At 40.8% G+C, this 14,753-nt stretch overlaps 1 protein-coding gene across 2 annotated transcripts in view; it reads left to right on the top strand.

Annotated features, from left to right (window-relative positions):
• Positions 1–14,753, top strand: part of TCEANC2 (transcription elongation factor A N-terminal and central domain containing 2) — a 36,980-nt gene that overhangs the window by 870 nt on the left and 21,357 nt on the right. For both annotated transcript variants that reach the window (XM_040470347.1, XM_040470346.1), the window contains exons 2-3: positions 71–215; positions 10,155–10,296. In XM_040470347.1, the coding sequence (XP_040326281.1) occupies positions 114–215; positions 10,155–10,296 (244 nt within the window). In that variant the 5' untranslated portion in view covers positions 71–113. The remainder of the gene's footprint in view (positions 1–70; positions 216–10,154; positions 10,297–14,753) is intronic.

The raw sequence follows: 14,753 nt of genomic DNA on the forward strand, positions 1-14,753 counted from the left end.
GTGTTACTTTAGGAGCACACATCACAGCAGTTTTGATGACGTTTTAGAATCTTCCCTCTTTCTTGAGCAGAACACGCTGCAAGCACGTGAAGGTAGTTGGGAGTCCACTAGCCATGGATAAATTCGTCATTCGAACGCCTAGAATCCAGAATAGCCCTCAGAAGAAAGATCCTGGTGCAAAGATTTATAAGCAGGCCACGATTGAATCTCTTAAGGTGAGAGGGGATATGGGACCAGAGAAAATGTGGAAAGGACTGTGATAGCAAGGTGGTGCAGGAGGAGTTCTGTGGAAGACCTGTGAATTCTTTCTTGCTGTTTTCTCCCCAAAGGGTTCCTGATCACTCCTAATTTATTTTCTTCATACCCTATACAGACTTCTATTTATCCAGGCCTGCATGCATTTCTGTTACTTTTCTGATTACTTTGGCTTTGTGGTGTGTTTTGCTGTCTGGTAGGACAAGCCCCCTAGGTTATTATTATTATTATTTTTTTTGCAAGATTTTCTGGTTTATTAGGAATGTTAAAGTACCAAATATGATTCTGTGTACTCTGTACAAACTCAATAAGGCTGGGTGATGATACTATACTCTCCTGTCTTACTGGCTGGAACTGTATCACATGGTCTTAACAGCTACAGCTGAGACTGGGAAACAGACTATTTTTTTTTTTCAACATTTATTTATTTTTGGGACAGAGAGAGACAGAGCATGAACGGGGGAGGGGCAGAGAGAGAGGGAGACACAGAATTGGAAACAGGCTCCAGGCTCTGAGCCATCAGCCCAGAGCCCGACGCGGGGCTCGAACTCACGGACCGCGAGATCGTGACCTGGCTGAAGTTGGACGCTTAACCGACTGCGCCACCCAGGCGCCCCGGAAACAGACTATTTTGATAAGACTATTTGCAACTTTGACATGTCTGATTTCTGTTGGCAAAGAAGAGGCAAGGGAATAGATACAGGATAGACAACAATGCATCAGTGGACATAGGTACCCAATTAATGATCAAGTAAGAATTGTTTCACTACAAACAAACAAACGGTTGTAATTAGTTCCCTTTGCCTTCTTGAACTTCTACATTTCTGGCCTTTTCTTTTTAGTTTCCTTAATGGGCTCCTCCTCTTCCACCAGACTCCTAATATTTGTGCTCCCCAGGGCTTGTCACATTTTATGTATTTGGCCAGGGTAGCCTTATTTGTCTTACGGCTTCCCACGGTGATGACTGCCAAATGTGTAGCTCCAGCCTAGGTCTCTGAAGGTGAGAGTGGGATCTGTGGCTAGAGAAAATATGCACAGGGCTATGATAGCAAGGCAGCATTCTGAGTACTTAAGTTCCATACTTAGTTGGACTCCTCTTCTAGACGTGCTACGGATTTACCAGACCCTGATTAGAAAGCAGTGCAGGGGAGTATAAACAGAAGCCTTGGTTCTCGGCCCTGTTGTGCAGCTGGGTGACCTTTAGCAAGTCATTTCTTACCTGGGATCTCAATTTGTCCTCATCTGTAAAATGTGGGGGTCAAACCATATCAGTATTTCTTCAAAGGAACATTGTTGTCATTTGGGGCAAGGTTAATTCTTCATGATTTGGAACTGTCCTGTGAATTATAGGACATTTAACATCCTTGGCTTTCAGACACTAAATGCCAACAGCACCTCCCATTGTGATAAGCAAAAATGCCCTCATGTGTTTCCAGGCAGCCCTTGGTTTAGACCTACTGAATTCTAGATGATCTTTAAAAGTCTCTCCTGGTCTTGGATTTCTGTGCATAATCAGATTTTTCAACTGTCTGTGTTTTATCAGAGTGTTCATGGATACTTGTATACAATAGTGATTCTCACTATTGTGAGACGTGGTGGGCAGGATTGTGGTATCAGACTGGAAGAAAAAGAGGAGGGTAGTAATCGAACTACTCATACACTCACATACAAACACCCAGATTCTAATATACCTCCACCTGCCCCTTCTCCTCTCTGTGTCCCCACTTGGGCCTCAGTTGAGAGTCCCTGTGTGTGAAGATGAGAATATGTCATGTGACGATGGAATCAGAATAAATAATAAGTGTGTATGGGGAATAACTTTCCCCTTCAATGCAGTAGCTTTTCTCTCAAACCTGTTCTTTATTCTCTTGTTTTTACTTTTAAATCCATATGCCAAGAAACTGGGACTAGAAACGTGGAAGCCATCCTTAACTCTTTCCTCTCTTGTATCTAATTTCCAATTCTGCCTCCTAAAAGTCCTTCTCGTCTCTACATCTCCAACTTTAAATTTAAAAATCCCTCATCTAGAGCGGTGCCATGGTCTGTTAACTCGTCTCCCTGCCTTTGGCATTCTCTTTCATTCTCCCCTTCACACTGAAGCCAGAGAAATCAGTCTTAAAAAAAAAGAGAATCTGTCAGGTGACTTCCCTGCCTATCCCTTCAGCTGTTTCTCATTACCTGTCAATGAAGACATTTCTTTACTTGGCACCCAAGGCCCTCTGTGACCTGGCATCCGCCTGCTTCATCCCCTGCTGCTCTCCTTGTTTACATTCTATCCGGTGCCAACCACTCAATTTTCCAAAGATGGTGTGCTGTTTCTTACCTCTGTACCTTTGCATATGCTGTCCTGTTTGGCTGGAATGGCCTTTCGTTCTTGTCTTGGAGGCAATATAGTATGGTAATTAAGAACACAGACTCTGGGGGCACCTGGGTGGCTCAGTTGGTTAAGCAGTTGAGTTTCTGACTCTTGACTTTGGCTCAGTCGTGATCTCTAGGTTTGTGGGATCGAGCCCTGCATCAGGCTCTGCGCTGATGTCATGGAACCTGCTTGGGATTCTGTCTCCCTCTCTCTCTCTCACCCTGCCCCACTCATGCACACACTCTCTCTCACAAAATAAACATTTAGAAAAAAAAAAAAAAAAAAAAGAACACAGACTCTGGAAGCAAACTGCCTAAGTTTAAATCCCAGCCATGCCACTTACTGTTTGCATGACCTTGGGCGAGTCATTTAATCTCTCTGTGTCTTTCTTCATAAAGTGGGATTAATGAACTATCTATATTATAAGGTAGTTTTGAAGTTTGAGTGAGCCAATATATGTAAAGTGCTTGGAACCAAGACCAGCACATAATAAGTACTTGTGCAAGTGTTTGCTGTCATCATCAATTTATGACCTCCAGTTTATTCACTATGACCTAGTTCAAGAGTCTCCTCTACTATGAGGCCTTTCCTGACCACCCTTCTGTCTCCCAGACAGAAAGCCAATCTAATCACTCCGTTCTCTAAGCCATCCCTGTATCTTAAACATGACCCTGTCACTGCACTCCTTTGTGCTATATTGTGTCTTTTTTAATGCTGTATCCTACTATACTCTGAGCTTCTTCAAAGACTGTCTGACTGATTTTTGCGTCCCTGGTACCTGGCACAGGGCTTGGTACATAGAAGATCACTGTGTATTTTTCTGAATGATCAAATGAACTAAAACACTAAAAGCCTTGGCATTGTGTATGAGACCCTGTTCTGCCCCAGTGAGCCTTCTCATCTCATCCCTTATGGCTCCCCATTCCCAGGAATGCATTCCAGCCACACCCCGTTCTTTGCTGTTCTCTGTATAAACTAGTTTCTTTCATGTCTCCAGTGATTTGACTTGATGCTGGTCCCTTTTCCTGGCAAACTTTTGTCTTTCTTTCTTTTTTTCTTTCTTTCTTTCTTTCTTTCTTTCTTTCTTTCTTTCTTTCTTTCTTCTTTTTTTTTTTTATGGAGACAATGCTTCTCCTTGGTGAACCCACTCAAGTGCGACTTTCCTTGTGAATCCTAGATTATAAGTTTCATGAGTACAGGGACCTTGGGTATTTTATTTACCTCCTGTCACAGTGCTTGGCATATATTAAATGGTTAAATAAGTGAATGTTGAAGTGCTTTCTGAGTCCTTTGGAGGGAATTAGTCCTTCCCTCTTCAATACTGTCTCAGCACTTTCTTCAAATATCCTCATAGCACGTACCTTACTGTATTGTGATGATCAGATTACCTGTACTTTTCCCCAGTCTACTATGAATTCCTGAGCACTGAGACCACAGTGTCTTATTATGTTCTGATTCTGCTCCAAGACCTAACACAGTGCCTGCATGTAAAAATTTATTGACTAAATAATAATCATTCTTATTTGGGGATGCCCTTGCAGGGTCTGTATAGTAAACTATTTAACAAATATTATTACAAAACAACTTCATGCCCAGCACCATGCTAGATACTCCAGGGAACATAAAAGAAATTAAAAATTTTTTTCTAAATGTTTATTTATTTTTAAGAGAGAGAGAGAGAGAGAGAGAGAGCACAAGCAGGGGGGAGGGGAAGAGAGAGAGAGAGGGAGACACAGGATCTGGAGCAGGCTCCCAGCTGTCATCACAGAGCCTGATGCAGGGCTCGAACTCACAAATCGTGAGATCATGACCTGAGCTGAAGTGGGATGCTTAACCGACTGAGCCACCCAGGTGCTCCCATAAAAGAAATTTAAGATGAAAGTATGAACCCTCATGGGACTTCCTATTGGAGGATCATATTATAAGAAATTAATAAATAAGTAATGATAGAAAATCATATGTGATCCATTACAAAACTGTTGTTTAGACAGTAAAGGTTAAGAGATAAGAGGAGAGAGCTCAGTGTCTGTTTTAGTGCTCAGAGCACCTTAAAGATTTGAAAAGATTTGGCGAGGTAGAGGGAAGTAGTGACGTATAACCACCTAATAGTAAGTAGTACTTGCTGCTCTCTTCCCTTTGTCCGCGCACACATGCTTAGTTTATGTATACACAATGACAAATTAAACACAAGTTGAGTTAAATTTGCATTTTAAAGAGATCTACTCTGCCAAGTAACTTATTCCCACATACCAGTGTCACATTTAAATGCCAAGAATCTGCTGAATGTTCAAGCCTCAGTTTCCTCATCAGTAACATTAGAAATAACTATAACCTGCAGGGTTGTTATGAGAGCTAAATAGATAAATACATATTGAAAGGGCTAAGCATTGTGCATGTCATATAGTAAAACTGATCAGTAATGTTCTCTTTTCATGTGTGGAAAAGGAGGGGCTTGTGTGGTAACACTAGAGCTGGGAACAGTGATGATGATAGCAATGGTCGTGATTACAGCTAACATTGAGCCCGTTTCTCTGGGCCAGGAATTGTGCAGAGTGCTTTACATATATTAACTCTTTAACCTCTGATAACAGCTCTGTGAAATGGATGCTTTTATCATTTATATTTTACAGATGAATCTAAGCCACAGAGAGATTAAGTAGCTTGCTCAAGGTCATGCAGCTCTAAGTGGCAGAGCTGGGATTTGACCTAGACAGTCTGGTTCCACTGTCTGCCCCCTACAGGGTGAACTAAGAAAGTGGAGGTTTCTGAATGTCAAGCAGAAGAGGTATAAAAATCTTGGATATTGGGACCATTGTACTTCTGTTATCGGTATGTTACAAGTAATTTTGCCGTAGCCTTATCACATTCAGTAGAAGTGATACCCAATAGAGCGTGTGTAATATACATTTGAATGGTAGAGGTTAATTTGGTTAATCTCTTCTTACTTCCTGAAGGGAAAGTGATTTCCTCTATTGGTTGCAATAGGAGATTTTTTTAAATTATTATTAAAAGATTCAAGAATATGTGAATTCTTTTAGGTTCAGCACTTTAGAATGTTCTGTAAACCTTTCCTCCTTCTGTAGGATGGAGCAGCCATCCTCTGCTCCCTCTGCCCCCTCTGGTGGGATGGTTTCCATGTTATTGCTTATGAGTGAATCATTTTCCCTAATTGGTTTTGTCAAACCTGATGTTTCAGCCATCCACAGCTATAAGACCAGATGGTATAGGAGAGAGCACGTCTTTCTGGTGATAACCTTTCCACTGCTCATTGTAGCTTCCCCTTTGATACTTTGTGTCCACTTCCCTTGTTCCTCTAAATAATTCAGATAATAACTTGAAATATCTCTTTTGAGACCCATATTTGGACAGAAGTAAGGAACATTCTTGGATATATGTGGAATTCTGTTCTGGAATTGACTGCAGATTTTTCTATTTCTGAGCTAAAATTTCGGATCTGAAAACTATACTGGATTTAGTCCTCGAGGGTAGAGATGACTTGTTCAATAATACCTAGTGTGGCAGGGAATAGAGAGACAAATAAATTGTCCCAACCCTCAAATTGCTTAGTCAGTGGTGAAGACAGCCTTATAAATAAGTATGTGCATAAAATGCAGATACAGTGGTAGGAATGTGTCCAGATTACAAAGGACTTAAAAGGGAGTGTGGTCAAATTTGGTAGGAGAGAGTCAGGAAAGGCCTCATAGAAGACGGGATGCTCGAAAGGAGTCTTAAAATATAAGTAGGTGTTTATCATATGGTTGAGGCAAAAAAAAAGAGCATCCCAGGCAGAGGGTGTGAAACACTGCAATTCATTTAGGCAGCTTCAGATAGTTTGCTATGTAGCTGGAGCAAATTAAGAAGCTGCAAAGGATGTCAGGAGCCAAGTCATGTAAGGCCTTTTATGCCATGCTAGGGTTTGGGCTTCTGTAGTTCCATATACTAGAATGATCTCATGTGGAATCCCTAACCTCATTCTAACCATGTAGAAATGCTAGATAAAAAGTCTCTAATACAGAGCTGAGCTTGAAAGCAAGAACGAGAAATCTTCAGATGCCAGAAAGAGAGAGGAAATTCAAACCCTAAGCTTTAAGTGGGGGCTGAAGCTGAACAGTTTTATGAAACCAGATACAATGTTTGGGGTGTGAAGTTTTAGGGCCAGTGTGGGGCCTAAGGCCTCAGGCTAATAATTCCCACTTCAAGCTGGGAGCCAAAACAGGTCTACCATGTTTGTGAAAAATGAACTAGAAAAATTCCATCCACTAGTCCAAGGCAATAGCATGAAAATGATGATCTTCTCAGGGGTTTTGGATGGAAAAAGAATTGACTATAATAAATTAGAACCCCATACTTACTACTATGCGTGGTTTTAAATTTACACTCTTAGCAAAGCAGGAAAAAAGTGAACATAACTGGCATAGATCAGAGAAATCCAGAGGCTTTGGCCAAGGCAAATGTGAGATTTCCTGTTAAAACACCTCACACCCTAGGACACCAGATCCCCATGGAAATAGTCTCCATTGAAGATGAACTCATGGTCAAAATTACCCAGAGGGAGAAGGAGCAGATAGAGATAAATAATAGCATTTCTACCCCAAGAAGTGGCAATAAGAGCACAACCTGAAAGAGATCTTAAATATGTGAATTTTATGAAGAAAAGATGAGGTACTGTAAGAAAAAAACAAAAGACTATGAAAAGAAATTGGGCAGATTTTGAGGAAAATATTAAGTTGTCCGATGAAAAGATTATTCCTTGATGGACATGGAACAGGTTAAAAGTAGACAAGCCATAGCTACAGAGAGAAATAGTGGATTGGAAGCTTGAGGCAAGGAAATCACTTAGAATTCATTCCAGAGAAATAGAGAAAAATATGAAAGAACAGTTAAGGTACACGAAAAGATAGACAAGTCATTTATATTTCTAGTAGGGATTTCTGAAGCCGAAGCTTGTGAGGAGGATACTGATACAGATTTCATAGAGCATATGTCTTAAAAAGTATAATAACGAACACTATAATGATAGAAATAGAATGTATAATTTGCCAACCGTAAAGAAAAGATCAAAGAAAACTCAAGCTGTTACCATTAAAGATAAGAAAGGAAAAGTAAAAGAAGCAAAGAGGAAGTATATCCAGTTATATCAGTAATCATAATAAATGCGAGTGGCTTAACCATGCCTGTTAAAAGATAGAGATTCTCAGATTGGATGGGGAATGGGGGCAAAATAAAGCAAACCATAGGCTATTTAAAGCATAATGACCCAGAAAGGTTAAAAGGCAAGGGATGGAAGACGATATTGAATATGTCACAGGCAGGAGTTCATCCTAGCAGTGTTTACAACAGGAAGAATGTTGGGTGGGGTGACCCTAAATATCCATTAGGGGAATAGATTTTAAAATTCTAAGACATTTGTGTGTAAAAATAATGGAATACTATCCATTACTATTAAGTGGATCAACTGGGTTTATGTATATGAGTATGAGTGAATGGAGAAAATATATTGAGTGAAAAAAAGCCTTTTGCAGAATGATACGATATTTATACTTTACATCTTCTTCCTATTGAAAATATCCCCTTAACTGGCTTCATTTCTTTGTTTTGCATACCATATACCACTGGCAGTATTGTTTTGTATTGTAGCAGATCATAACAAAGAACTTGTCTCCCTTCTGGCTAAAGCACCCCAAGGCTGAGAACAAAGCAAAGTGTTCCCAGATGAGATTCTAGACTATGCAGAAATTGTGAAGGCGGTACATGAAGACCAGTTTCGGAATCCCGAACCCATCACCTACTCTAGGCCATAAAGAAGGTTGAAATTAAAAGAAGAGAGGAGAGAGAGTTCCCTTGGATATAGTGGGAGGGCTGTGGTATTTTCACTTGGAGAACTTGACCTCTGTACCTGGATCTGGTGGACACAGAGACCAGATATGTGCCTGGGAAAGACTAAAAACAGAGAGTGGCTGAATGGGAAGGCTGTTAACCCTTAGAATTCTTCAGGGCAAAGATGAGGATATAGCAGAAAAAATGCGAGCTGGCCTGGAGTTGATTTAAAGGGGTTAAGTTCACAAGGATCATTGGAAGGTCAGTGGGACCCCCACAGAGAGTGTGTGTAAAGTGGTTTGCCGAAAACTGGGAGCTTGCGGGGAGTTGGAAGTGGCTGGCTAGAAGAGGCATTGCCAACACTACAGGGATGGCAAGTGAGGTCTCCACAATGGGGGCTCTCCGAGGAACCACAGAAACACCTCAGAAGAAAAAAGAGTCTGCTTTCCGAATCTGCCAAGTCTAGAGAGCACACTAAAACCGGACTAGTGTAGTATCACAAAAGAGGAGAAGGCTTTTCGTGTCCCTTACCTCTCCTCCTTTTCCCAGCTTCAAACCTGGAAGGGTCAGAGGCCAAAGCAAACAAGCAGATGGGGGAAGGGGAAGCAAAATGGGGAGAGGAGTCAGACCTCTCCCACCATGGGCTGCTAGATTGGAAGCAGACCCCAGCCAGGGAAGGAAATTGAGATTTTGTTGTTGTTGCTTTTTATTGAACTATAACCTGTATATAGAAAAGTGAACAAATCATGAATGTGCATCTTGACAGATTTTCACAAAGTGAACACACCTGTGTCACCAGTATCCAGATCAAGAAACAGAACATTACCAGAATCCCAGAAGCCCTCTGTGCCCCCTTCCTTTCCGTAATTGGGCCTGCCTCCCCGGGGAAATAACCATCCAAGACAGTATTTTTTTGTAATTATGAAAGCAACTTTATTATTTTGTCTTTCAGTTTAATTTTTTTAATTCTTAGCTGAAATAACTTCAGAACTACGAAAAAGTTGCAACAGAGTACAAGGAACTTCCTCATCCCCTTCACCCAGATTCCTTAAGTGTTCATATTTTACACCAAATGGAGAGATGCATATCAACTTGAAGGTGGTGATTTCTCTTAGAAACAGGAGAGAAATGAGTTTAGTGAAGGATGTAAGGAGACAAACTTTAGAATGTTTTGCTATTTTATGGGAAATGGCAAAATGTTAACTTTTTTTCAGTTATAAATAGTTACTCTGTACCTTATTATGTGTTTCAGAGTTTTAAAAACTTTTCAAACCAGAGATTTGGACTTTTATCATCTAGGAAGTGGGGAGCTGTTGAAGTATGCTTTTTATTGTTGAAATAAATATGCCTTTATGGCTTCTTTGCTTTCTGTCCTTGCCTGTGATTGAAGACACTTAAGTGAGCTATAAGGTTGATTCACCTTAGTATCATTTTTCTTTTCTTCTCATCCTTATTGCCTCTCTCTGCTAAGTGCCCAGCAGTGTCTGACATGGTTAGATTAAAACTTGCACTTTTCCTAATAGATGTAACTCTCTTCCTGATTTGCAGTAAGCGGGACCTGCTTTTAAGCAATTACCCATCATTTGGGGCCATCATGTACCGTGCTTTGGTTCAGGTCATAATCAATAATTCATATGTCAATAGGAGCCCCATTAACTCAGGTGAAGGCAGATGTTTTTCTAATGAAAATGTTCCATTTCCAAATGACTTTTCTTTTTCCCAGAGAGTTGTGGTTATAGAAGACATAAAAAGGTGGAAAACTACGTTGGAGCTTCCTGGTCAGACCAGAGAGAATCTAGTTGAAGCTTTACGAGAATTAAAGAAGAAAATACCCTCCAGGGAAGTGTTAAAATCAACAAGGATAGGTATGTTCTTCTGAATTTTATGAAAAGTGCTTATATTTTGTCCCTTCTTCCTCTCCTCCCTGCCTCAAACATTAAGTTATCTATCATATCAGTGCCTCTCAGACTGTCCGTGGTGAAGGACCATTGTTTAAAAAATTCTCCATTGGTTGCAGACCAATACTTCTATAACACATAATAAAAATTTCCAGAAAAATAAAATTAAAATATACAAAATACAAGCCCCACTTCTTCTTCTTCTTCCTTTTTTTTTTTTTTTTTTTTTTAGATTCAACGGATACAGAATTACTCTGTCAAATTGCTATTAAAGTTTCTTAATGCATACTTCAGTTTCTGTACTTACCTCATAGACTGGTAACCAGCAGTGATCTAGGGATAACATTTTGAGCGCGTTTGATGCAAGGTGTGTAGAAATGAATGAGACATGGTTCGTCACCTCAAGGAACTTGAGGTTTGGTAGGAGAAACAAGCGCAATGAGGAGCAGAAAATATTATAGGTTATAAATAAAAACATATGGAGAGTATCCTGGATATCATTGTACTCTGTACAAGGTACCTGCTGGCACAAAGGACAGAGCAGTCACCTACATCTGGGGAATTCAGAAAAGATTTCATAGAAGAGATGACATTTCCGCTAAATCTTGACAACTATCTTAGCTTTTCTGTCTTGAGCAGAAATAACTTGCAGAGTGTGGTTTGTAAAAACAAAATGATGGCAACATTTGCTGCTACATCCTTTATTACAGCATTGAGATGTTTAAAAGGTAAGTCAGGGACTACGTTGAATTGCCATTTTAGTACAGTACACAACTGTGAATAATATGTAAGGGAGGGCCAACATGTGTTCCTCAAGCTGCTCCCAGCTCCCTAGGGAGTCCAGGGTAGTCATTCACAGCTGCTGTTCTTGCCCTCGCCAGTGCAACCAATGCCTTCTCTGCCTCCCCTTGACCTCTTGTTCATGGGAAGCCAAAGAGAGAGCAGCTTCAGACTGGCGCTAACAGCTGGCAAGAGCTGTGTGGAATCCCCCAGAGGGCCCCCCAAGAGTCTCGAGAGTTGCACCCCTGTAATATAAACCAGAATCTGAGAAAATTAGATGCTTAAAGAACATAAAACCCCATCATTACAGCCAAGGAGATTCTCCCATCTGCTGCTGGATTTTCTCTTTATAAGTCGTGGTCACTAGAGGGCAATAAGACCATTGATATGAGCCGATAAGGTATTTCCACCAGTAGAGGGTACTAGTGATTCGTATTTTGTGACATGTATATATGTACATATGTGTATGTGTATGTTCATATTTAGGCACACACCACAAATGCCATTTCTGCTCAGATCATAAATATCAACGGAATAGGCTGGAATTGTCCCCCCCACACAGAACAGATGATCATTTAAAAATACATATTTCTGTTTATGGGGTGCCTGGCTGGATCAGTCAGTAGAGCAGGTGACTCTTGATCTTAGGGTTGTGAGTTCAAGCCCCACATTGGGCACAGAGATCAATTAAAAAAAAATTATTTGTCCTTTGAGTACAATTGCGAGTGTGCTTTTAAGAATGGATGTGTCTGATGTTCATAGATTTCAATTCAAGGATCACAATGAAACCGTAACAAGGAGGCTTAACTTAGGAGGAGCTGGAAATTATCCAACTTTTGATTCCTGACCTTACCCTAAGCCCTCCCTAAACCTGAGGTTGTATGGAATATAGGGGTTTCTTGGTTCCTTTGTAGTTACTTCATTTGCTAGGCTGAAGATTCATTTGGATCATTGCCTGAAAATGTCTCCATTCTTCTACCTTTAGCCTCCTGCCTGTCCATATCCTGTGGGCTAAAAGGGACAAATATTTACTGACTACTTTGTGCTAGGAACTGCGCTGGCGTAATAATAAAGGAGACAGATATTGTCCTCTCCTTTTTGGATCCTGCAGTCTAATGGAAGGACAGACAGTTTAATAAGAGTTTATCATACAGTGTGATGAGTGCTCTGATGATGGGTAGAAGCTAGCCAAAGGAGTATATGCATTGGGAGTAGAGAAGAAGGTGTTGAAGAATGTGTTAGATAGTGGGTAACATGTGCACTTTACAGAGGACTGGAGGGGGGAGAGAACATGATGCATTCCAGAAACTAAAAGTTTGGTGTGTGTGAAATGTAATAAACGGGAAGGTGTGGCAAGAAATGAAACTGGAGAGGCAGTCTGGACCAGATGGAAGAGGCTCTTTGTAAGCCTGTTCGGTCTTAGTGTGTGTATTAGTTGTCTATCCCTGTGTAAAAATCACCCCCAAATTTAGCAGCTTAAGCTTTTGTTATCTCACATAGTTTTTCCGAGGGTCAGGAATCTGGAAGCTGCTTACTTGGGTGGTTCTGGCTCACGGTCTCTTAAGAGGTTGCAGTCAAGCTGTTGGCTGGGGCTGCAGTCATATGAAAGTTTCACCAGGGCTTGAGGATCTCACGATGGCTCATTCACTGAACTGCTGGCAGGAGGCCTCAGTTCCTCATCACATGGGCCTCTTCTTATGGCTGCTTATGACACGGCAGCTGACTTACCCAGAACAAGAGACCCAAGAGAGAACAACCAAGATGGATGCCACAGCGTGTTTCATTACCTAATCTTGGAAGTGACAGGGTATCGATCGCTTCTGTCACCGAGACCAACCCAGGTAAAATTTGGGAGGCAACTGCATACAGGTTATGAACACCAAGAGGTAAGGATCGTTGGAGGCTATTAGTAGATTGGCTACCACAATATGTATTTCTTTTTTTTTTTTTTTTATGTTTGTTTATTTTTGAGAGAGAGAAAGTGCAAGCAGGGGAGGGGCAGAGAGAAATGGGGACAGAGTATCTAAAGTGGGCTCTGTTAACAACAGAGAGCCCAATGTGGGGCTCCGACTCATGAACCATGAGATGACCTGAGCTGAAGTTGGATGCTCAACCAACTGAGCCACCCAGACGCCCCCAAAGTGCTTCTCTTTCATTATTCCTTCATTTTTGGATTCTACAATTAGAAGTATGTTTAGACCTTTTATTTTCCATACCCCTTAGCTTGTCTGTCATAACCCTATCTCCTTATCCCATAGAATTCCAGTAAATTTCTTCAGATATATATCTTCCAAGTCATTAATTCTCTCTTCAGCTCACTCTAATCAGCTGTTGAACCCATTCACTGAGTTTTTTGTTTCAAAAACTGTTTTACATTTTTATAAAATTTCCCCCCAATCTGTCTCTTTTAAATATTGTTTGTATATCCTTGTGATAGTGCCTTTGATTTCTTTAAATATTAATGTATGGTTCTTCTGTATACTTCATCTGACTATTCTAATATTTATAGTCCTTGGGGGTTTAAATCTTTGTTTCTTCTAAGTCTTATGGTGCTTGCCTTTCCATGTGCTCGTTGATGTTTAATTGTGAGCTCATTCTTTTCTTTTAATCCATGGCAATTTTAAGTTGGAGCTTATCTCTAGAGGGGATTTACTTTTTTCTTTTTCTTTCTGCCAGTAGTCAAGGACCACTTCTTACCTGGAATACTTTAGCACACCTTGCAAAGATCCCAGCCCAGTATCAGAGTCCAACTAACCGGTTAACTCTCCCACTTCATCATGGGCCCAAAGCTAAGTATTTTAGTAACATCACTGTTAACATCACCCCTTAGGATAACCCTACTTCTTTAGCCTCTGTCTACTTTTTTTGAGGGAATGAAGTGACTTTTGTCCAGAATTTATCTAGTGTATTGCAGTGCAAGGGTAGCTTTAATCCATCGTAAAGCCTGAGTTCTTAAGGATAAACAGTGGTTGCATCGAAGTGTTTTGAATGGAGGAGTGACATATTCAGATTTGCGTTTTAGGGAAATCTGTCTACCAGAAGAGTGTTGGAGAAAAGCAAACCTAGAGGCAGGGAGGCCAGTTAAGATGCAATTGAAATGTCTGGGTGAGAAATGAGAGTGACCTGGATCGGATAGTCATTGTGGGTATGGAGAAGTGTGGTTGGAATCAAGAGATTAAAATCCGAAGGATGTAGACATTGATTGGATGTTGGGAATGAAGATAAAGGAATGAAGGTTGAGGCCCAGACTTCTCATATGGATAAATTGGTGGATGGCAGTACCACTTATTACCATAGAGATGGGGGAAATAACAAGTTCCATTTTAGACTTACTGTATTTGATATACTGTGGGGCATCCAAGAGGAAATGTCCAACAAGATGTTGGATGTACAAGGCTGAAGCTAAGGAGAGACTGTAAATATACACTTGAGAGTCATCATCAGCATATAGCTAGAAACTGAGGCAACAAATAATAAGCTTGCCCGGGGAGAGTATATAAGAAAAGCTAAGAGCCAAGTCCAAAATCCTGAGGCACACCAGTATTTAAGAGACTTGTAGAAGGAAACTGAGAAGGTGTGACCAGGAAAGCAGGAGGGAATGCTGTCATGCAGTGGGAAGGAGTGGGCATTTGCTGGGGGGGGGG

This window comes from Herpailurus yagouaroundi, unplaced genomic scaffold (assembly GCF_014898765.1).
Source record: "Herpailurus yagouaroundi ecotype Mexico unplaced genomic scaffold, PumYag 77, whole genome shotgun sequence".
Classification (NCBI taxonomy): Eukaryota; Metazoa; Chordata; class Mammalia; order Carnivora; family Felidae; genus Herpailurus; species Herpailurus yagouaroundi.